We start from the raw sequence: 23,814 nt of genomic DNA on the forward strand, positions 1-23,814 counted from the left end.
AAGGATCACTTAAGGAAAGAAACCTCATCAAAAACTATTAAAAGAAAATAATGCATTTTGTCTGTTTTCTTCCCAAGCCATCAATGGAATAATATTTCAACCTGAAGGGTCTGAGGATGTACACCAACCAGGCTGGTGAGCTGGTACCTCATCAACATGGGGTCTCCCAAAGACTTCAGAGCATCAACTTCCACGGACAGACGTTCATTCACAAGAAGATCAGCAGTACAGACAGTCCGTCTACCCTCTGCTTGCCGGGTGAGAAACACTGCGGTCCTTCAGAGCATTACTTCTTCTGATTTCATGCTTTCAGTTTTCAAAAGTCCCCCGTTTCTATTTGGATTTGCGTTACTCTAAACTGCAACATGGAAATATCTACTGGCTTTATTTGATGTCAAAAAGAAGCAGAGACAGGATTGTTTTAACCTAATTATTGTCCGAGTTTCAGTGGTGGGAGTAGCGAGCATCAACACGTTACGGTACGTCCACACGGCAGACGGAGACGCTTCCCATTCACTTTGAATGGGGTGACGTCACGCTTTGTCGAACTGCATTGTGGTTTCCGTCGCGTCGCTTTGCCTCCGTCGCTCGCTTCGAAAGTTGAGAACATTTCAACTTTTCAAGCGCCGACGGAAGCGTCAGCCAATCAAATCATATGCCAGTACAAGCTCTAGCCAATCAAACCGCGTGCTTGTGTGTCCGGGGCGGTGTAATGTGATTGGTTGTTGGTCCACGCCAGATACGCCCACCGACAAGCGTCAACGCGACGCTGCCGTGTGGACGTACCGTGACAGTAATCAGATTACTTTTGTCTGTAACGCAGTAGTGTAACTCGTTACTGTTGGTTCAGCAGTATTCTCATTACAGTTACTAAGCACGAAATTAGCTCGTTACTTGCGTTACTTTTACGTTCTTCGACTATCACTATCTGCATAACGGGAAGATAGAAAAATGAATCTAACGTCTCTTTTTCAGGTGATTTAGAATAATCCAAAAGTATTGTAACTAGTAGTGTAACTAATTACTTTCAGCAGTGAGTAACTAAGTAAAATAAGGGATTACTTGTTTTGAGTAACTACCCCAACAGGTTTGGCAAGAGTACGAACCCAAATGCAGTACAAACAGGGGAGGCAGATATAAGGAAAGGAACAAAAAGCTAGCTTTATTAAAATGAAAGCTGTACTTACAAAAAACGGTGCAAGCAGAACCCTAACCCTAACAAAAGGAAAAGTAGCAACAAAACTAAATCAAGCCAGGAAGACTCGGAGGACACAGGAGGGCAGACCCGGGACATCAAGAACCAAACCATGTGAAAAACAACGACACACTAACAAGGAACACGGGGGAAATACACAGCACTGTAACAACTCAAAATCTTGCCAAGTATATTCGTCTAATCTCTCGTCAGAATATGTGTTTACACTCGATATAAGACGCAATAACTGAAGAGGTAACAATGCAGTGAGATATAGGGTCTTGTTTTTAGACAATGCATCTTCAAGACTCTTGAAAACATCTTATTTTGAGTTGTATGTCAAATGAAACAAGTTCTTTAATCTTGTTTTAACAAATAAATATTACTTGATTAAAAAAACTAAAACAAATTCTTATTGGAACTAACGTCAGAAAACTGAAAACTTTGGAGCATTTCAGGCTTATTTTGTAATAACATTTACTGAACCTGGTAAGATATAGTTCAAAATAAGTTTTCCCAGCTAATTAAGATCTCATTGATCTAAATATCCCGTCTTATTTAAAGAAATCTAACCAAGCAAATCTTCACTTGTTCTATTGGCAGATTTCTTTACTTATTAAAAGCGAAAACACCTTGCTTTCATTATTCTTTTACTTGATTTTGGAGCAGCATTCTTTCCAGTGAGGGGTAATCACAAGACAACACACAGCACAATCAGCCAATCAGAGAGGAGGGAAAACACAGAAGCCTCATCCCAATACCCCTCCTCGACTCCTCTCTTCCCCTCCTCCGGGATTTGACCCGGAAATCGATCAAGACACGCCATTTTGAAGGACGTCCCAATAGCTGAAATGCACACGGAGGAGTCGAGGAGGGGTGAGGGAGGAGGGGTGGGGAGGAGACGAAAGGGAGGAGACGAAAGGGAGGGTACACGCGAGCAGACTACGCGGAAGTGTTTTCACTACTCGCGTATAAAAGCCCCGCCCCCACCTTCACAGCTGGTCCATTTCAACAGAGGAAAACTAACAACTGGAAGATGAGTGGAAAAGCCTCACATAAATGTATAAGTGCTCACAGCTCTGTGGGAATTATTATGTGCAATTCATTTCTAAAAGGCTTTCACATTACTATAATTATATTTTTATTTAAATGTAGTCTACATTTTACACCAAAACGGAACACAAAAGCAAGACCAACTATCATACATTGAATTCCTTGACTAACAAGAGAAAGATTCATTCATTTAAATACATATTTAACAACAAATGGGCCGGTTCTAAGGGTTATCCAGTTGAGCCCGATGAGAGGGGATACAGCTGTGCACATGTCATCATTAACAGACGTCGTTAAGAGTGACGTTAGAGTGAACGAGGACATCCTAATTAATACCTGAGGACTCCTCTGTCCTCGCGTCACCTCCTCGTGTCCCTCGCTCGCATCTTACGGAGGCGGAGCTAAGATGCAAGGAAGGGACGCGAGTGAGGGAAAGGAGGAGTCGAGGAGGGGTATTGGGATGAGGCTAGAGAGTACAGACATGAGACAGGGGGTGAACACCTTTCAAAGTAAAACAGGAAACCAACAGACTGTGAGTATTAGAAAGTAAACAGATCATGACCCTTATTGTACCGTTCTGTCTCTACAGGAAGCTTTGCCACTCTGGAGATGTATCCGTCCAAACCTGGCCTGTGGCAGCTGGAGACGGAGATTGGTTTCATCCAACAGAAGGGCATGCAGACCCTCTTTCTGGTTCTGGATAACGGTACAAACAACTTTAATAAAAACCTGCTGCATTTAAACATCCCGTAATTGTGTTTTGATATTAAAATATTGCTTGTATGTCTCTTTAAAGATTGCCATCGTGCCCTGGGTTTGGAGTCAGGCAGTGTGAAAGACAACCAGATAACAGCGATCAATACCAGAGGTAAACATCGCTTCTACTGTCTGCACACATCTGTATGGGGGGTGCAGGGATTAGTCGTTAAACCAGAAACTAGTTAGCGTTTGAGCACTTTTGGGCTTCCTTGTAAATGTTCTTTTTAGTTCCTTTATAGCCTAAAGTTAGCTTTTTACTTCCGGAGATTGCATTTACAATTCAACTGCTATACAAGTAATAATAATGGGTTTCATTTATAAAGCACTTCATATTTGACTTCAAATCCCGAAGTGCTACAAGCAGGGAGCATGAACAGTATAAACACATTACACAACACGGTAGAATAAAAATAAACAGACAATACAAATAAAATAAAAAGGGTGGGAATAAAAGTGTTAATATGAGGAGATTGCCATGCTTCACAACACAGGTACAGAAAAAAAGAAGGGAGCCCTTGCCATGCTAACATCCAGGGTCGGCCTATAAAGAAATATGATCATAATAATAATAATAAAGCTTTATTTCTGAAATCTCTACACTGGCTTCCAGTCGGCCAAAGAATTGATTTTAAAGTACTATTGCTAGTTTTTAAATCACTACATGGTTTAGGACCAAAGTATATTGTTGAACTCCTGCATAATTACGAGCCATCGAGGTGCCTCAGGGCTTCTGGGACGGGTCTGCTATCGGCTCTGAGAGTAACAACAAAGCATGGAGAGGCAGCATTTAGCTGTTATGCCCCGACACTCTGGAACAAACAAATCGTGCACGTCCACAGAAACGCTCACGGTTTTTAAATCGAGACTAAAAACATATCTCGTTGCCGCTGCTTTTAATTGAGATGCTCATTCAAACTACAGTAGCCTATGCCTTTTAAACATGTATTGTTTACCTGTGGTGTTTATATTTATGATTTCATTATCTTTGCTTTGTAATGTGTGTTGTGAAATTGTATAATGTGTTTTTAATGTATTTATTCCTAAAAAGTATTTTAATTTGTTTTGTAAAGCACTTTGAATTGTCGCGTACAGAAAAGTGCAATATAAATAAACTTGCCTTTATTATATATCCATTCTGGAGAGGACGCTGGCGCTGCTTGTTCGCCGCTTCTCCGTCTGTAAACTAGCTAAGCACCTTGAGATGACGTTTGTCTTTAAAGTGTGCTATATAAATCAAATGTATTATTATTATTTATACAGCACTTTTCATACAGAACGTGCAGCTCCAAGTGCTTTACAAAATGGCACACATCACAAGTTTTAAAATAAACAACAACATGCAGCATAGCAACAAAATAAAACCTTTTAACAGGTTAAGAGACACAAGGAGGTCAAAGGTTTGATAATAAAAATAACATACAATAAAATAAATGGGAAAATGCTGAATAATGCACCCTTAAAGGTGAGGTAGGTACGTTTGAGAAACCGGCTCGAGATACACTTGTTATTATATTCCATGGAATGTTCTTAACATCCCGATAGCAATGAATATCTGAAGTGCTTTGACAAACATGTCATCAGTGGAAGCCGTGGCGCTGTAAAAAGCACGACCAATCATCTGAGCCGGCTAAAGTAACTGGATGGCCTACCTGCCTGTCAGCCTTCCATCGGGGCACACACTGATCTCGTGCCCTCATTGGTCATGTGCGCGTTCGTGTGTGTTGGAGGAGGAGCTCTGTGAGGAAGTGGCAGATTTCTTCCGGTTGTGTATTTTCAAATTCTAGCGCACTCGAGCTGGGGGGTGTACTACGAAGCAGGATGTTCTCTTAGCGGCTAACTTCAGGGAAAACTCTGGGTTTCCGGTCCTACGACGCTGGTTCTCTTTTTAGCAGGCTAGATCTCCATGGTAACTTATGCTGAGCGGCTAACCTGGTCGGGACCAGGTTAGGTTGCAGGCTAAGAGCTCAACTCAGTGAAAGCACTGCCTGCTGACCAATCAGAGCTCAGTGTGCGGAGTTTAAAGCGATCAAGTCATATTACAGGAGAAAGGAAATACAGAAAATCTGCAGTCGCAGGAAAGACGGCCGGTAAAAATCACCGACTGTGTGAACGTGAACATTAATAGAATATCACCTCCATCTTCAGAGCAATCTGACTATTATAACATTAGCGTTAAGAAAGCTTACTTAAATATCTGCCACAACATAAGTAACCGGATCAGAGTAACATTAAGTACAGTCCGCGGCATATCACATCATAATGTATCATATATTTCCTTATCTGAGTCAGCTGAGCCGTATCTGGCCGTGCAACACTCTCAGTGTCACATACTGTATGCAGAAGTTGTCAGTACGCTTCTCCATGTTTGTGATTGGTCGAATGCGCCAAATACCACCCCTTTCATGTGAACGCGCACCTAACTAGATAGGACACGGCTGGCTTGAGCGATCCACTTGATAACCAGCGTCGTAGGACCGTTTAGCGAGAGCGCGTATGTTTTGGATTAGGCCAACCGGCTAACTCAAACATATCCAGGTTAGATTGAACCAGCTTCGTAGTACAGGCCCCTGGTTTCTCCAAAATTACCTACCCCACCTTTAATTGGCAAAACAAATCACATTGGTTCTTCAATGATAAATACTTTTGATATTATAAAATTGCTGTACAAATATGAAGCTAGTGAAACGAAAATGACTCCACTTGTTTTGAAGGATACTGGGAGCCAAGTCTTGCCAGATTGAACAATGGGGGAAAATACAACGCATGGAGCACGGAGCAGAACATGAGCTGGATTCAGGTGTGTGTTGTATACGTTGTGTGTGTCTTTGATTATGTTCACATGTGTGCACTTTCCTAATATGTGAATACAACCTTCCCTCTGTCCAGGTGGACTTCCAGCGGCCCGTTGTTATCAGTCAGGTCGCCACGCAGGGAGCAAAGCAGATGTTGCAACACCATTTTGTGACAAAGTACGCCATCTCATACAGCACCGACCGCAAGAAGTGGATCTTCTATAAGGGCGACAGCAGGGACCTAAGGAAGGTGGGAGCTCTTTTTATCAATGCTACAAACTAAGGTGTTACTATGTGACCACCAGAGAGGGCAGAAGTACACACATCCTTTACTCAAGTAGAAGTACAGATACTCGTGTTTAAAAATACTCTGGTGAAAGTAGAAGTACTGACTAAACTTCTTTCCTCAAGTCAAAGTAAAGAGGCTTTGAAATGTACTTCAGTAAAAAGTACCCATAACTAGCAGCTGCTTTAAAGAGTACCTGACCTCCCTTTATATTAATAGAACAATAATGTCATTGTTAGCTAATGAATGTTTCCATGCTGAACAACGGCAACATGACAACGTTTCCATTGGTCCCTCTTCTTTAGAGAACACCAGGAAATGATGGATACACGGATCGTGTTCAAATCAATAGGCACGCAATGACTCTAAAGAATAATGATCACGCACCAAACACACATTCAGACTAAAGGAACCAGCTGTTTGGGAAATGAGAGAAGTAGAAAGTACAGGTATTTGTGTTCAACATGTAAGAAGTAGAAAGTACAGGTATTTGAGTTCAACATGTAAGAAGTAGAAAGTACAGGTATTTGAGTTCAACATGTAAGAAGTAGAAAGTACAGGTATTTGAGTTCAACATGTAAGAAGTATAAAGTACAGGTATTAGTGTTCAACATGTAAGAAGTAGAAAGTACAGGTATTTGGGTTCAACATGTAAGAAGTAGAAAGTACAGGTATTTGGGTTCAACATGTAAGAAGTAGAAAGTACAGGTATTTGAATTCAACATGTAAGAAGTAGAAAGTACAGGTATTTGAGTTCAACATGTAAGAAGTAGAAAGTTCAGGTATTTGTGTTCAACATGTGAGAAGTAGAAAGTACAGGTATTTGAGTTCAACATGTAAGAAGTAGAAAGTACAGGTATTTGTGTTCAACATGTAAGAAGTAGAAAGTACAGGTATTAGTGTTCAACATGTAAGAAGTAGAAAGTACAGGTATTTGTGTTCAACATGTAAGAAGTAGAAAGTACAGGTATTTGTGTTCAACATGTGAGAAGTAGAAAGTACAGGTATTTGAGTTCAACATGTAAGAAGTAGAAAGTACAGGTATTTGTGTTCAACATGTAAGAAGTAGAAAGTACAGGTATTTGAGTTCAACATGTAAGAAGTAGAAAGTACAGGTATTTGAGTTCAACATGTAAGAAGTAGAAAGTACAGGTATTTGAGTTCAACATGTGAGAAGTAGAAAGTACAGGTATTTGAGTTCAACATGTAAGAAGTAGAAAGTACAGGTATTTGGGTTCAACATGTAAGAAGTAGAAAGTACAGGTATTTGAGTTCAACATGTAAGAAGTAGAAAGTACAGGTATTTGAGTTCAACATGTAAGAAGTAGAAAGTACAGGTATTTGGGTTCAACATGTAAGAAGTAGAAAGTACAGGTATTTGAGTTCAACATGTAAGAAGTAGAAAGTACAGGTATTTGGGTTCAACATGTAAGAAGTAGAAAGTACAGGTATTTGTGTTCAACATGTAAGAAGTAGAAAGTACAGGTATTTGAGTTCAACATGTAAGAAGTAGAAAGTACAGGTATTTGAGTTCAACATGTAAGAAGTAGAAAGTACAGGTATTTGGGTTCAACATGTAAGAAGTAGAAAGTACAGGTATTTGAGTTCAACATGTAAGAAGTAGAAAGTACAGGTATTTGGGTTCAACATGTAAGAAGTAGAAAGTACAGGTATTTGAGTTCAACATGTAAGAAGTAGAAAGTACAGGTATTTGAGTTCAACATGTAAGAAATAGAAAGTACAGGTATTTGAGTTCAACATGTAAGAAGTAGAAAGTACAGGTATTTGTGTTCAACATGTAAGAAGTAGAAAGTACAGGTATTTGTGTTCAAAATGTAAGAAGTAGAAAGTACAGGTATTTGTGTTCAACATGTAAGAAGTAGAAAGTACAGGTATTTGGGTTCAACATGTAAGAAGTAGAAAGTACAGGTATTTGAGTTCAACATGTAAGAAGTAGAAAGTACAGGTATTTGTGTTCAACATGTAAGAAGTAGAAAGTACAGGTATTTGTGTTCAAAATGTAAGAAGTAGAAAGTACAGGTATTTGGGTTCAACATGTAAGAAGTAGAAAGTACAGGTATTTGTGTTCAACATGTAAGAAGTAGAAAGTACAGGTATTTGAGTTCAACATGTAAGAAGTAGAAAGTACAGGTATTTGAGTTCAACATGTAAGAAGTAGAAAGTACAGGTATTTGAGTTCAACATGTAAGAAGTAGAAAGTACAGGTATTTGAGTTCAACATGTGAGAAGTAGAAAGTACAGGTATTTGTGTTCAACATGTAAGAAGTAGAAAGTACAGGTATTTGTGTTCAACATGTAAGAAGTAGAAAGTACAGGTATTTGAGTTCAACATGTAAGAAGTAGAAAGTACAGGTATTTGAGTTCAACATGTAAGAAGTAGAAAGTACAGGTATTTGAGTTCAACATTTGAGAAGTAGAAAGTACAGGTATTTGTGTTCAACATGTAAGAAGTAGAAAGTACAGGTATTTGTGTTCAAAATGTAAGAAGTCAAAGTAAAAAGTCATCAGAAAAATAAGTAGTGGAGTAAAGTACTGATACCAGAAACATGTACTTAAGTACAGTAACGAAGTATTTGTACTCCACTACTTCCCACCTCTGGTTACCACTATCGACTTCTTTCTATATCTTCCTCTTAGGTGTTCCCTGGGAACGAGGAAGCCTACGTGACGAAGGGAAACACCTTCTTCCCTCCTATGATTGGTCGCTTCATTCGGCTCCATCCCATACACTGGTTCAACAAAGCCACCGTCCGCATGGAGTTCTACGGCTGTGAGCTCGACGGTAAGATGGACTGAAGATAATGAAATAAGCTAAATCCACATTATTTTTGTATTCTTTCTTGAAAACATCAATATTTATTTCACTTGATTTTGTGCATCGTTCACCAGCTGGATCACTAGCTCTTTTTTGTTTGGATGCATTGTTGGAAAAACAATGTATCACCAATTGATTGTCCCAATTGCATGACATTCAGGAGGCGCCCAGTATGAGCTGCAGATTTACATGAAATATGTTCTGGTGATTTTGGTGGGTGTAGTTGAAGGGCGGGGGTAAAGGACATGCTGCCAGGGGGGGGGAGGTGGTTGACGTAGGCACGGTGATGAAGACGGGGGAGATGGTGAAGGAGTGCGGTGATTTTGGTGGGCGTCGTTGAGGAGTCATCACATGAAATATGTTCTGTAAATGACACCAAAATGCATGTGCACTTGTAGTTTGTATGCCAATATTGCCATTGAGTTGGGTTTGCTGTATAACTGTTGGGAAAATACTGAATGCACTCCTCCAACATGAGAGTCACATGATAACAAAGGTATCCCAACTGTAGCTGTGAACATGGCAGGATGTGTGATTACCTAGAAGAGCATCAGGACTGTTTGAGGCAGATGATAGCTATGTGATTAACATGATGATTCAGCCTCTATGGAGAGAGACATCAAGCATGCTCATTTCTGACGTGGAGCTAATCTGAACTAAACATTGAATACTGCTTTCTATTCCTCCATCTTGGGACTGTGTGAGAATTTAGAGAAAAAGTCAGAATTTTGAGAAAATGTTGAGATTTTGAGAAAAAAGTCAGAATTGTGAGATTTTGAGATTTTGAGAAAAAAAATCCAGATTTTGAGAATAAGTCCAAATTTTGAGATTTTGAGAAAAAGTCCACATTTTGAGATTTTGAGGAAAAAGTCAGAATTGTGAGATTTTGAGAAAAAGTCCAGATTTTGAGATTTTGAGAAAAAGTCCAAATTTAGAGATTTTGAGAGAAAGTCCGAATTTTGAGATTTTCAAAAAAAAGCCTACATTTTGAGAAAAAACTCAGGATTTTGTTCATGACAGGATGTATGATTACCTAAGACCCGGTATTCTTCCATCTTGTGACTGTAACTCTCTCTCTTGGATATCAGCATGTGAAGGACACTGTTCAGGAACTAGTTGATGCCCCATAAACTTTGAATTGCCTTGTGTTGAAAAGTGCTATATAAATAAACTTGCCTTGCCTCTGTATGTGATGACTACTTCCATTCTGGAGAGGATCACAAATACATGGATCCTGAGATTGAAGCTCAAGCCGGGGACGAGGGATATTTTTCTAACAGTAACATTTCTAATCCCCAGGCTGCTCGGTGCCTCTGGGGATGAAGAGCCGGCTGATAGAAGACCGTCGTATCACAGCCAGCTCTGAAGCCTACAGCTGGTACTCTGGATCCTCCTGGAAACCTGCGTATGCACGTCTGGACAAACAAGGAACCATCAATGCATGGCAGGCTAAGGTACCAACCCTCATACAGTCAGGATATATCAAAATCAATTCACCCACAGCCTAAAGAAAAACCTTAAAAAATGTCAAGGTACAACTAATATCTTATCTCTCTCTGTTCCACAGTATAGTAACATGAACCAGTGGCTTCAGGTGGAGCTGCCTCAGGTGATGAAGATCACAGGTATCGTAACGCAAGGAGCCAAATCTCTGGGGAAAGAGATGTATGTGATCTCCTACTCTCTGCAGTACAGCGACAACGGGATACACTGGACCCCGTACACAGACGATGAGGCCATCACATGCAAGGTGAGCACAGACACAATCCTGAGGAAATAGAGCGGTGCAGTGATGACGTCTTTTTGTAGGCCGACCCTGAAGGAAGCTGCTGGTTCCCTCGACAAAAAAGCAACGGGATTTCTCCATAGGGTTTTGGGAAATAGCTGGAAATAAGGTCTGTGGAAAACCAACCTGTTTGATTAATGCACGTTTTGTTCAGCCGGATAATCTCCACATGTCTACTCTACTTTTATAATGTTCTAATCATAAATCTAATCGCCAGAAGCTAAATGCTAACGTAATGCTATCAAGGAACTACAGGCGAGTCCAGCAGCACGACTTCAACGTCACGCCAACTTAAGGTCCATATTCAAACATACAGATTCTAGATGGTACGAGTTGAAGCGTTTGTTTGAACACTCTGCAGGAGGCAGGTACTTGCTTTCAAGTAGAACAGAAACTAACTTAGAGGAGTGTTTACGTGTTCGGCGGAATGACGTACAACGGCCTCGACGACTTCTGTAGTCCTATTCAGCCACTTGGTAACAACCATCGTTTTTCAGACACGTCAACTCTTCAGAAATCACCAGCGGGGTCACAGCTGATGGATTTAATGTCGTAGAACAAAACGTGACCCGTCTCTTCAATGTGTCTCAACCACAGACCTGATTTCCAGCTATTTTCCTACATCCTATGGAGAGATCCCATTGGCTCTGAGACGAGGGAACAGGAAGTGGTGAAATGCTGACTCCCTTCCAGGTTTTAGGACTCATTCCTGCACCACTCTATTGGAGCTACACAAACCATGTCTTTCTTCCCATAACAATGTCTTTCTTTACTCCAACCAAATCCAGACTTTTCTGGGGAACACAGATAACCACGACCACGTGAAGAACTACATCTACCCTCCTATTTTCTCCCGCTTCATCCGAGTCATCCCCAGAAGCTGGACGACCTCCATCACCATGAGAATAGAACTGCTGGGCTGCGACTTTGAGTGACACACATCCATACCTAATTTATAAAAAGGTCAAGTTATAGGACATGCACAAAACCAAAACACATGCAGACTGAAATTACTGAGTTTAGGCGCGTTAATAACGTCTTAATGAAGTTGAATACAGTATATTCATATGTGTCAGTGATTTCATGTCAATTCGGTAAACATAAATGATCGTGGTGAAGATGATTAAATTAGGATTAAAAATCGAGAGCCGGGCTGCATTTCCTCCCGTTCGTTTTTTTCGACTAAACAACATTATTTTGTTAAATAACAACATGGTGATGTTTTGTAAATGATTACATGTCTCTTATTTAGCACAGAGTATGATATCCGTGACATATGGATCTTAACAAAGTTCCGCTGTACATCCAGCATCTGACTTTATTTCACATGAGCTCCAGGTGGAACCCCACTGCACCCCCTGGTGGATCAATGATCCCTTGCAGCTGGCTTCATTATAATTACATGTATTTATGACGGGGGAGGTCTCAAGTCAAGCTGGAGGTTTTCCCTTGAGCGAGGGCCGATCACGTACCAATCACGGCCCTCGCGTTTCAAACTGTCTGATGAACCCCACAGTAGGGTCGTGTATGGAGAGTAGTAATATATGAAGTTGCAACACGTGTGTGCAGGCAGAAACAAACACACAGTTTTGTGGAAGATAGTTGAACGTTTTGCAAGTACCAATGACTGTATACGGAAGAAGTTGAATAACAGCAGGGCTTTATCACGGAGAAATGTAGATTGGTTAACGTACTTTAAACTACTCTTACTTGTCTTCTGTTTAAATGATCTAATTTACAGTGTGTGGAGGCGTTTTAATCCTTGTCTACAATTTAATAGCCACCTCTATCAGGGTTGTGGGTTTTGACGCACCTCTCTTTGTTTCCAAACAAATTAGGAGAGACATCAAGCGCATTTCGTGGCATCTGCAGGCAGTGGCAAGTACTTCCGGCATCTGCCACAGAGGCCGCTACTCTGTGGTATCTGTAGCAAGTACTTCCGGCATATGCCACAGAGGCCGCTACTCTGTGGTATCTGTAGCAAGTACTTCCGGCATCTGCCACAGAGGCCGCTACTCTGTGGTATCTGTAGCAAGTACTTCCGGCATATGCCACAGAGGCCGCTACTCTGTGGTATCTGTGGCAAGTACTTCCGGCATCTGCCACAGAGGCCACTACTCTGTGGTATCTGTAGCAAGTACTTCCGGCATCTGCCACAGAGGCCGCTACTCTGTGGTATCTGTAGCAAGTACTTCCGGCATATGTCACAGATGCCACAACTTGCCGAGGCATCTGCCGCTGCTCAACGGGAGTTGCCACAAGATGCCAGAGTAAGAGAAGGTTTACGGGAGCTGCCACTCGCCTTCCGTGGCAAATGCTGCTATTTAAACCCGTATTTATCGTGTAAAAATGTCGCTGTTTAGGCATGACTTTATCGAACTGATCTGTACACAGGACTGATGATCTGTGCACAGGGTTGGGTTGTAACTGAATATATGTAACGGCGTTACGTAATCAGAATACAAAAATCAAGTAGCCGAACTGTATTCAGCTCGCGTTACATTTGAAAAACAACTAATCCGAATACAGTTACTTTCGTAAACCTGAAGTGAATACATTTTTGAATACTTATTGGAATTATTGGTCTAAAAGTTTCCTCACAAAATGTATCCTAATATTCATTACCGGCAGAACTGTGTGCACAGCGCAGCAGCATGTCTGTGAGGCCCCGCCCCCGCACGCAGATGAGAGAGAGATCTCTTTTTAAATATATTGAAAGTTAGAAACGGAGATGGTTCGATAAAACGTGCAAGATAACGTTTATGTAGCATTTCTTTATTGTCGAAATTATGACATTTCATAACGGGATCAAATCAAAGTGAATGGCCTGCTGCTGCTGAAGGCATGGGGCAAATATAAGTCCTTTGCCTAATTTATAAAGTAAACCTTAGCATCTCACTAGCAGTGGCAACTGCAATCAGTTACAGCTGCCCTAAGTCTGTAGCCAAGTCTAATAACACCAGTGTACACGTTGCTGTGTCAATACAGATATGTATTTGTTAATTATTTGTCTTTACTCGTAATAATACACCTGGTTTATCGTAGCAATCAGTGGAAACTCCCCTCAAGAAGCGACAATTGCCAAGGGCGTTGCACTCGCCAATATTTCATCATAAATATAGCACGTGTGTTTATTTTAGCAAACCATGCTCCAAGTAAAATTGAATAGAAATGATAATGTATAATCTTTTTGAAAAATAGAGATCGCACATCAGTCCTGTGTACAGATCAGTTCGATAAAGTCATGCCTAAACAGCGACATTTTACACGATAAATACGGGTTTAAATAGCAGCATTTGCCACGGAAGGCGAGTGGCAGCTACCGTAAACCTTCTTTTACTCTGGCATCTTGTGGCAACTCCCGTTGAGCAGCGGCAGATGCCTCGGCAAGTTGTGGCATCGGTGGCATATGCCGGAAGTACTTGCCACAGATACCACAGAGTAGTGGCCTCTGTGGCAGATGCCGGAAGTACTTGCCACTGCCTGCAGATGCCACGAAATGAGCCAGGCCCTACTGCAAATTAGTTGAGAACGTGGTTGAATCAGATGAGCTTTATTCGTGAGGGTCTAAGGACAGAGGGTCTGAGGATAGAGGGTCTGAGGACAGAGGGTCTGAGGACAGAGGGTCTGAGGACAGAGGGTCTGAGGACAGAGGGTCTGAGGACAGAGGGTCTGAGGACAGAGGGTCTGAGGATAGAGGGTCTGAGGACAGAGGGTCTGAGGACAGAGGGTCTGAGGATAGAGGGTCTGAGGACAGAGGGTCTAAGGACAGAGGGTGTCGTTTTTCTCATACTGATATTCTGAACAATCTGTGCTGTTGTATTTGCTGTAAAGTGTCTCTACTGTAGGCTATTTTTATTTTATGTTCAGCACTTTGGCTCCACCAAAAATCTTTATAAATGTGCTATATAAATAAAACTTGATTTGATTTGAGTTAGTCCAGACGGCATAGAAACAGAGACACATTTCTTTGCTTCATACTAAATAAACGTTAACAGTCTCAAAAAGAACAAAAAGAACACGGTCAAAAGACTTTCCCCGTCTCATCAACATCAGCTGTGTCCGATCAACCTACCATATATAGCCATGCACGTGATACTGACGCACATATAACAAATAATAAGTGAGCCTTAAATTAATGCATTTTAAACCATAGTGTGACTCACAAAAATAGCCAATAATTTACAGTATAATCTAATTTATATTATTATTAAGCCTAACATTCAGACAATAATAACAAAAGGAAAATGGCTCCAACAGTGTATGAGATACAAACTATAGGAAGATGTCAAATAAGATTTCAAAACAAATAAAACCCCACTAAAAAATATTTAAATTGAATCACTTTAGATCGAATTGAGCGCTGGTCTAAACAAATTCATAAAATATTGATTTTAACGACTCAAAAAAAGAGTAATATAACTACTTGAGTCACTATGCAAGTAGGAAGCTAGTTAAACCGCAGTCTAGTTTAAAATGTAGTTATATACACTGAACAAAAATATAAATGCAACACTTTTGTTTTTGCTCCCATTCATGAGATGAACTCAAAGATCTAAAACATTTTCTATATACACAAAATAACCATTTCTCTCAAATATTGTTCACAAATCTGAAAGAATCTGTGATAGTGAGCACTTCTCCTTTGCTGAGATAATCCATCCCACCTCACAGGTGTGGCATATCAAGATGCTGATTAGACAGCATGATTATTGCACAGGTGTGCCTTAGGCTGGCCATAATAAAAGGCCACTCTGAAACGTGCAGTTTTGCTTTATTGGGGGGGTCTGGGGGGGTCCGAAAACCAGTCAGTATCTGGTGTGAGGGGTAGGGTTAGGGTAATGTTGTGAATCGAGTGGCCTGTGTTCGTCGTCCATAACATACGCCTGCCCATACCATAACCCCACCACCACCATGGGCCACTCGATTCACAACATTACCCTACCCCTACCCCTACCCCTAACCCTAACCCTAACCCTAACCCTAACCCTACCCCTAACCCTAACCCTACCCCTCACACCAGATACTGACTGGTTTTCGGATTTCAAAGGAGAAGTGCTCACTATCTCAGATTTTTTCAGATTTGTGAACAATATTTGAAAGAAATGGTTATTTTGTGTTTATAGAAAATGTTTTAGATCTTTGAGTTCATCTCATGGAAAATGTTAGCAAAAACAAAAGTGTTGCATTTATATTTTTGTTCAGTGTACTAGTTTTCACTTCTCACCCACGCTGCAAACACACGTAAATTAATCACCCAGGCCCCTCTGTTAAACTCATTATGTGCAAAGGGTTGAATATAAAGATATGGTATTCTCAGATAAAACCCCTCACTGATAAGTGCAGTGTGTGTGAGTAATCTTGTGCCAATAGTCTATTTTTTTAAATACTAGTAGCATTCAAGCCGATATATGGCATTGTGTTCATCAGAAATGACTTTAAATGAATGTAAATATGTAAGTAGAGGTCATGTAATTTATTTTTCAATAAATATGATTCCTATTATTCCGTGTCCAGCTCTGTGATGTATATAAAGATAAATGAATGTATGTGTCGGTGTCCTGGTTATGAGTGTGTGAGCTCTGATATCTTCTCAGGGTGTGTGTAAGGTGTCACTTTTAGCACCTCTCTTTGGGTTCAGCTGCAGAGTCAACACACACGTTCAGCTGCACACACACACACACACACACACACGGTGTTCGTCCATTTGCTGATCGTGGTAGAGTGAACACTGGAGGTGTGAAACTCCCAGCATGGAGACTGTGGAGACAATCCACTCCCACACAGATTTACTGGACAACTGCTGTCTGGGGATCTGAGATACACTCGCTTCACGTGTGAGAAACAAGGGACACAAAGACATATCATAACAAACGAAAGACCAGAGGTGTAAAGTCACCAAGTCATTTACTCAAGTACTGTTCTTAAGTACATTTTTTATTATGTCCATGTAATGCTACTTTGTACTTCTACTCCTCTACAGTTCAGAGGTGAATGGTGTACTTTTACTCCACTACATGTATTTAATACCTTTAGTTACTTCACAGATGTGGATGAATGATGTGAAATATAATCAAGTGTTGAATCAGACTTTAGTTCCACCTGGAGTAAATCCACCAGCTACCCTGCAGTATACAAAGTACTTCAGACTATCTGCACCTTCACCAGCTTTGAGAACACTTTCATGATCAATCATTATAAAACATATCATATATATTATTCTGAAATGGACCAATCTACACAACGACTACTTTTACTGTCTTTCACTATATTTTGATGAGAATACTTTTCTACTTTCACTTGAGGAACATTTTGAATGCTTTTACTGTAACAGAGTATTCCTACACTCTGGTACTTCTACTTTTACTCAAGTACAAGATCTGAGTACTTCTACTTTTACTCAAGTACAAGATCTGAGTACTTCTACTTTTACTCAAGTACAAGATCTGAGTACTTCTACTTTTACTCAAGTATAAGATCTGAGTACTTCTACTTTTACTCAAGTACAAGATCTGAGTACTTCTACTTTTACTCAAGTACAATATCTGAGTACTTCTACTTTTACTCAAGTACACGATCTGAGTACTTCTACTTTTACTCAAGTACACGATCTGAATACTTCTACTTTTACTCAAGTACACGATCTGAGTACTTCTACTTTACTTCAAGTACAACTCTGAGTACTTCTACTTTTACTCAGTATAACGATCTGAAGTATTCTACGTTTACTCAGGACAAGATCTGAAGTACTTATCTACTAACTTTATTATACTCAAGTACAAAGATCTGAGTACTTCTTACTTTTACTCAAGTACAACATCCTGAGTACTTTACTTTTAACTCTCAAGTACAAGATCTGAGTACTTCATACTTTACTCAAGTATCAACAGATCTGAGTACTTCTACTTCGACTTTTACTTCAAGAACAAGATCTGACGTAATTCATAGGCTTTTACTCAAGTACAAAGATCTAGTACTTCTACTTGTACTCAAGTAAACAACAATCTGAAGTACTTCTACTTTTACTCAAGTAACACAATCTGAGACTTCTACTTTTACTCAAGTAGAGACAATCTGAGTACTTCTACTTTACTCAAGTACAACATCTGAGTACTTCTACTTTTACTCAAGTACAACACTGAGTACTTCTACTTTTACTCAAGTACACAGATCGAGTACTTCTACTTTACTCAAGTACACAATCTGAGTACTTCTACTTTTACTCAAGTACACGATCTGAGTACTTCTACTTTTACTCAAGTACAAGATCTGAGTACTTCTACTTTTACTCAAGTACAAGATCTGATTAATTCAGCTTTTACTCAAGTACAAGATCTGAGTACTTCTACTTTTACTCAAGTACACGATCTGAGTACTTCAACTTTTACTCAAGTAGAACATCTGAGTACTTCAACTTTTAGTCAAGTAGAACATCTGAGTACTTCTACTTTTAGTCAAGTAGAACATCTGAGTACTTCTACTTTTACTCAAGTACAACATCTGAGTACTTCTCCAACCTCTACAAAAGACAGCATGCTGTAAATCAAGGGAAATACTGGCGTTCATCCACTTCTTAAAGGATGAAGCTACTTGGTTTTGGCAAGCACCTGATGAAAGAGAAAAAGCCAGATGTAAACTCACACTCAAAGGATTAGAAAACCAATATTTTCTCCAAACCAGCGAATGGAAATTCACACTTCATCATAGTTGTGAAACAAATAATCCCAATTCAAGGTGTCACTTCCTGAACAGATGCACTTGTCATATCTCACCAGCAGATGTCGCTACAGCTTCACATTGACGGAGACCAGAACTAAATTCTTTCATGTCAGAGTGATGAATGTCTGAGGATCATATTGACTTCACCATTTAAATGTCTTTTCTCAGAGCAGTTCTCACTTTCTAAACCTCAATAATATGACATTTACCTTCAATATACATCTGAGCTCTTATAGATATATACGGTAACTACAGGTCAACATTTAAAGTGTCATATCAATTAACCCAGTGGTTCCCAAACTTTTTCAGTCGGGCCCCCCTTGGGTAATTGGAAATATTTTCGGGACCCCCCAACCTGGTTCCCATCTATATTGGTAGGATTTATTGTATATTGTTGTAAAAACATTACATTTTCTCTACAAATAATAATAAGATACAACTATAATTGTATATTTTATTATGGATTACACATGAACTAAAGTGCTTGTAATATATCATGTGAATTAATTTGGCCTAATTAAAACTAGCAGGCCTTCTTCCCAGAGTAGATTTTTAAATTCAAATTTCTTTAATGAAAATATATTAATTAACTACTATTTCTACTGCAGGTTGCAAACGATCACATCACTTTACCATTCCTATTCCACACAGCTCATCAATGACTTGTGTGTGCTTGCTTTCCCTCGCAGATCTTCTCAAAGCGGGGCTGCTGTTTTGAGACTGCCCCTCAGTTCATTCTCAATGTTCAGCTTTGATCTGTATTTGGTTTTGATGGCAGCAAGAAAAGCCTATTCACACAAGTAGGATGTTGCAAAAGGCAGCGTTATGCCCACAGCTCTCTGACCAATGAGATATTTTCGAGCAGTGTTTGTTTACAATTTAATAATAATAATAATAATAATACATTTGATTTAAATACCACACTTTAAAAGCGTCATCTCAAGGTGCTTCACAAAGCTAAAAGGAGAAAATAATAAAATGAAAAAATCTTCCCGCGCCCCCTGCAGTACCTCTGCGACCCACCAGGGGTCGCGCCCCACAGTTTGAAAACCACTGAATTAACCTTTTCCAACTGCTGTAGAAATGCTCAATATACATGCAATGTTTTCAACTATGTAACAGAAAAATCATCACTTGCTGGGACACAGGTTAATCATTTGGTAAATATTAATAATGGAAGACATACACAGATTACTTACTGAATGTAAAATACTTTTGAATCAATAACAGGTCCAAGTATTTATAATAAAGGTCTAATGGCCCGTCTCAATTTGTTTTGATTACTATATACATTTGTTAGACATGAATGTGAGAAGGCTTGTAATGTGTTATCTGACCAAGGTCATGTTTTATCAATACTGTTGGGTAGTTCAACTTATAACCGTGCTATATCAGTTTGTTGATATATAAGCTGATCCATATGCTTTGTATATTACATAATTATGGGTAACAATGCATCAACGTACTGTAGTAATGTTTGCTTCTAATTTAAAGTGAAGTAAAATTAAGTATTAAGTATTTTCTAGCCTTAAACTTTTAAATGCTATATTTCACGAGTAGCCTATATCACGCCAATTAGCTTCATATAAAGTATTATTTAAGGGCAGGAGTCCATGAGTCTGTGTGTGTATTCTGGTCCTGTGAGGATCTGCCTGGTGACAACATGAGAATGACTGGATTATTAATATCTGTGCTCTACACCTCTGCCTGGCATGCGACTAACGAGTTGTTTACAAACATCACTTCACGAGGGGACTTCAGAGGAGTGACCGGGAACACGGGAACACACACACACACACACACACACACACACACACACACACACACGTCCCGCCCCCTCTGACAGGCTCATTATAAGGAGGCAGAGCTCGCGCTGAGGGTTAGTTCAAGACGAGTTGCACGAGAACACAGTGGGACTTTACACTGAGGACACATTTACATATTTATATTTTATAACTCAGATTTTGGATAATCTCAAACCTGATCACTGGAATAATGAAGTCTCCAAAGCTGAAGCCTCAAGGTAAATACAAAGTTTGTTTTTCTATCCTGTATTATCTTTATTTTTGAATAATAACACTTGCTTTGTTAATTACGCTTTAATTGTCACTTTAGCTTCCAAGACAATTATCATAGAAAGTATTTAAATGTAATGTTTAAAGTAGAAATGTTTCATTATGCATTTTGCAAATCAGGCATTTATAGTTTCCTATTCATATCTATATATGTTCACAATATTATTGGTACTTTTGGTTGTTTTATTGTCAATCCCTGATATATTTATATATATTTACATGTTTTTCCTTATATTTAAAGTTATTCATTTCATTTTCTCCTCACTTGTTCCTGCAGCCAAGTTGCTGCATGAGGATCTGACGGACGTGCTGTGTGAGTTTGACGCGGTGATGGAGGACTTCACGTCGCCGGTGGAGAAACGTCACTTTCGGTACGATGAACACCTGAAGACGATGAAGAGGAGGAGCAGCGCGAGCGTGAGCGACAGCGGCATCAGCGACTCAGAGAGTGAGTGGCAGAAACCCGTTAGAAAGTGTGTGTTAGTCAGCGAGGGGAGGGAGGATTGTCCTGTCAGATATACTCTGTGGATCATGCGATGACACACAGGCCACTGTGGATGAAGTCAGAGATGTGTTTGGAAGTCCTAAATCATGTCAAGTTACAGAAAGCTTGTTTAAAATGTATTTCTATAAGTGCAATGACACATATGAGACTTCAGAAGGGGGATCAGGCAATGCAGATTCAAGATTCAAAAGCTTTATTGACATATGCACAATAGGTACAGTCCCAGGCGTCTTTACTTCAGACAAATAAGTATAAAAATAGGAATAAAATGTAGTCAAATTAGTAATAAATTCACTATGTAAAAAAGGATAAAATACAAGCAGAATGTAAAATACTGAACAGTGGAATTAAATACTGCTAATTGTAATGAGACATTTTAGAGTTTCTGTATCTGTCACTCATGGCTGACGGTCTGAAGTAGTTTGCCATGTCATACGATCATAGAGATCCGTCTTATTTATCTATAACTCACTGACTCCTCCTCTGTACTGCTTCTCCTCCTCTGTACTGCTTCTCCTCCTCTGTACTGCTTCTCCTCCTCTGTACTGCTTCTCCTCTGTACTGCTTCTTCTCCTCTGTAATGCTTCTCCTCTGTACTGCTTCTCCTCTGTAATGCTTCTCCTCCTCTGTAATGCTTCTCCTCTGTACTGCTTCTCCTCCTCTGTACTGCTTCTCCTCCTCTGTACTGCTTCTCCTCCTCTGTACTGCTTCTCCTCTGTACTGCTTCTTCTCCTCTGTAATGCTTCTCCTCTGTACTGCTTCTCCTCTGTAATGCTTCTCCTCCTCTGTAATGCTTCTCCTCTGTACTGCTTCTCCTCTGTACTGCTTCTCCTCCTCTGTACTGCTTCTCCTCTGTAATGCTTCTCCTCTGTAATGCTTCTCCTCTGTAATGCTTCTCCTCTGTATGCTTCTCCTCCTCTGTAATGCTTCTCCTCTGTAATGCTTCTCCTCCTCTGTAATGCTTCTCCTCCTCTGTACTGCTTCTCCTCCTCTGTAATGCTTCTCCTCTGTACTGCTTCTCCTCCTCTGTAATGCTTCTCCTCCTCTGTACTGCTTCTCCTCCTCTGTACTGCTTCTCCTCCTCTGTAATGCTTCTCCTCTGTACTGCTTCTCCTCCTCTGTACTGCTTCTCCTCCTCTGTAATGCTTCTCCTCTGTACTGCTTCTCCTCCTCTGTACTGCTTCTCCTCCTCTGTAATGCTTCTCCTCTGTAATGCTTCTCCTCCTCTGTACTGCTTCTCCTCCTCTGTACTGCTTCTCCTCCTCTGTAATGCTTCTCCTCTGTAATGCTTCTCCTCTGTAATGCTTCTCCTCCTCTGTAATGCTTCTCCTCCTCTGTAATGCTTCTCCTCCTCTGTACTGCTTCTCCTCTGTACTGCTTCTCCTCCTCTGTAATGCTTCTCCTCCTCTGTAATGCTTCTCCTCCTCTGTACTGCTTCTCCTCTGTAATGCTTCTCCTCCTCTGTAATGCTTCTCCTCTGTACTGCTTCTCCTCTGTAATGCTTCTCCTCCTCTGTAATGCTTCTCCTCCTCTGTACTGCTTCTCCTCTGTACTGCTTCTCCTCCTCTGTAATGCTTCTCCTCTGTAATGCTTCTCCTCTGTAATGCTTCTCCTCTGTAATGCTTCTCCTCTGTAATGCTTCTCCTCTGTAATGCTTCTCCTCTGTAATGCTTCTCCTCTGTAATGCTTCTCCTCTGTAATGCTTCTCCTCCTCTGTAATGCTTCTCCTCTGTACTGCTTCTCCTCTGTACTGCTTCTCCTCCTCTGTACTGCTTCTCCTCCTCTGTACTGCTTCTCCTCCTCTGTAATGCTTCTCCTCCTCTGTACTGCTTCTCCTCCTCTGTAATGCTTCTCCTCTGTAATGCTTCTCCTCTGTAATGCTTCTCCTCCTCTGTACTGCTTCTCCTCCTCTGGAGTGGGAGGGCAGACTGACAAACTGTTGCATCTCTCACCAATCTCTCGAAAAGAGAAGAGATCCTTGATCACAGTCCATGAGTCAGGCTTCAGATGAATCTACTGCTGCTGCTGCTGCATATTTTGGCTCACCTGCCCCCCCTCATATAGACTGTGGCTGCTCCTCTAAAGTTTGACCGTCATCCATTACTTTATTATTACTCTAACAGCGGTTTTAAAGTCTGCCTCAGCTGGAGATCTGGCCTCAGGCAACACTAAAAGAGACAAATCTGCTCCAGAGCTTCAGCAGAGATTCCCAGACACGAGTGAGTGGGTTTGGACTCAGAGGGAAGATGTGGAAATATGTTGCAGTCTTAAATCTTCTGGAAAGTTTGTTCTACTGTCTTTCAGTCTGATTCCAGAGAGATTTCAATACATTCGGTGATTGCATAATAGCTGCACACAGGGCTTTTGTGAGAGCATCATCAATGCCCTCAATGCCTTGTAATCCAGCTGTAATTCATGTCATTACCTCTAGAGGTCTCGCATTGAAGGTCTCCTATCGCGCACTTTGTGATGTCTTTTATACATCAAGATGTGTCCCCGGTGTGTCGGGGATCTCACAAAGTGTCCCCTCTCTCTTTTCCTCCGTACCCAAATCTCTAAAAACGGGGAACAACGGAGCTGATCCAGATTTGCGTCCGATATGACGTAATATCTGAAATGTGGACCCACGGCCCAATCAGAAACGTTGCTATCAGAAACAATGGCCGACTGTTTTGGACGTAATATGGTCGGTGTTTACATTAGCATCGCTAGCACTCAGAGCTAACCTGTACTGGAGAGCATGAGTGTGAAGAGGCTCTGACCTGTGGAGCTCATGATTGATGATCATGATGAGCTTGATTTGAGGAA

General features: G+C 40.5%; 2 protein-coding genes across 2 annotated transcripts in view; both read left to right on the plus strand.

The window, feature by feature from the left end:
- f5 (coagulation factor V) overlaps window positions 1-12,688 on the plus strand; it is a gene marked incomplete at its 5' end in the record, with an annotated part of 51,257 nt that extends 38,569 nt beyond the window's left edge. The window contains 12 exon segments of the mRNA XM_034227593.1: window positions 78-94; window positions 96-131; window positions 133-172; window positions 175-258; window positions 2,838-2,954; window positions 3,045-3,116; window positions 5,719-5,804; window positions 5,894-6,049; window positions 8,744-8,888; window positions 10,221-10,375; window positions 10,489-10,671; window positions 11,496-12,688. Of these exon segments, the coding sequence (XP_034083484.1) occupies window positions 78-94; window positions 96-131; window positions 133-172; window positions 175-258; window positions 2,838-2,954; window positions 3,045-3,116; window positions 5,719-5,804; window positions 5,894-6,049; window positions 8,744-8,888; window positions 10,221-10,375; window positions 10,489-10,671; window positions 11,496-11,642 (1,238 nt within the window).
- Window positions 12,689-20,290: 7,602 nt separating this feature from the next.
- rgcc (regulator of cell cycle) lies at window positions 20,291-21,551 on the plus strand. The gene is made up of 2 exons (XM_034227551.1): window positions 20,291-20,449; window positions 20,779-21,551. The coding sequence occupies exons 1-2, from the start codon at window positions 20,422-20,424 to the stop codon at window positions 21,039-21,041; spliced, it is 291 nt and encodes a 96-aa protein (XP_034083442.1). The 5' UTR covers window positions 20,291-20,421; the 3' UTR covers window positions 21,042-21,551.
- Window positions 21,552-23,814: the final 2,263 nt, after the last annotated feature.

Source organism: Gymnodraco acuticeps, unplaced genomic scaffold (assembly GCF_902827175.1).
Source record: "Gymnodraco acuticeps unplaced genomic scaffold, fGymAcu1.1, whole genome shotgun sequence".
Classification (NCBI taxonomy): Eukaryota; Metazoa; Chordata; class Actinopteri; order Perciformes; family Bathydraconidae; genus Gymnodraco; species Gymnodraco acuticeps.

Coding starts and splice junctions, on each gene's coding strand:
- rgcc (XM_034227551.1), top strand. CDS start 20,422: ATGAAGTCTCCAAAGCTGAAGCCTCAAG. Junction 20,450..20,778: donor TCCAAAGCTGAAGCCTCAAG/GTAAATACAAAG, acceptor TTGTTCCTGCAG/CCAAGTTGCTGCATGAGGAT.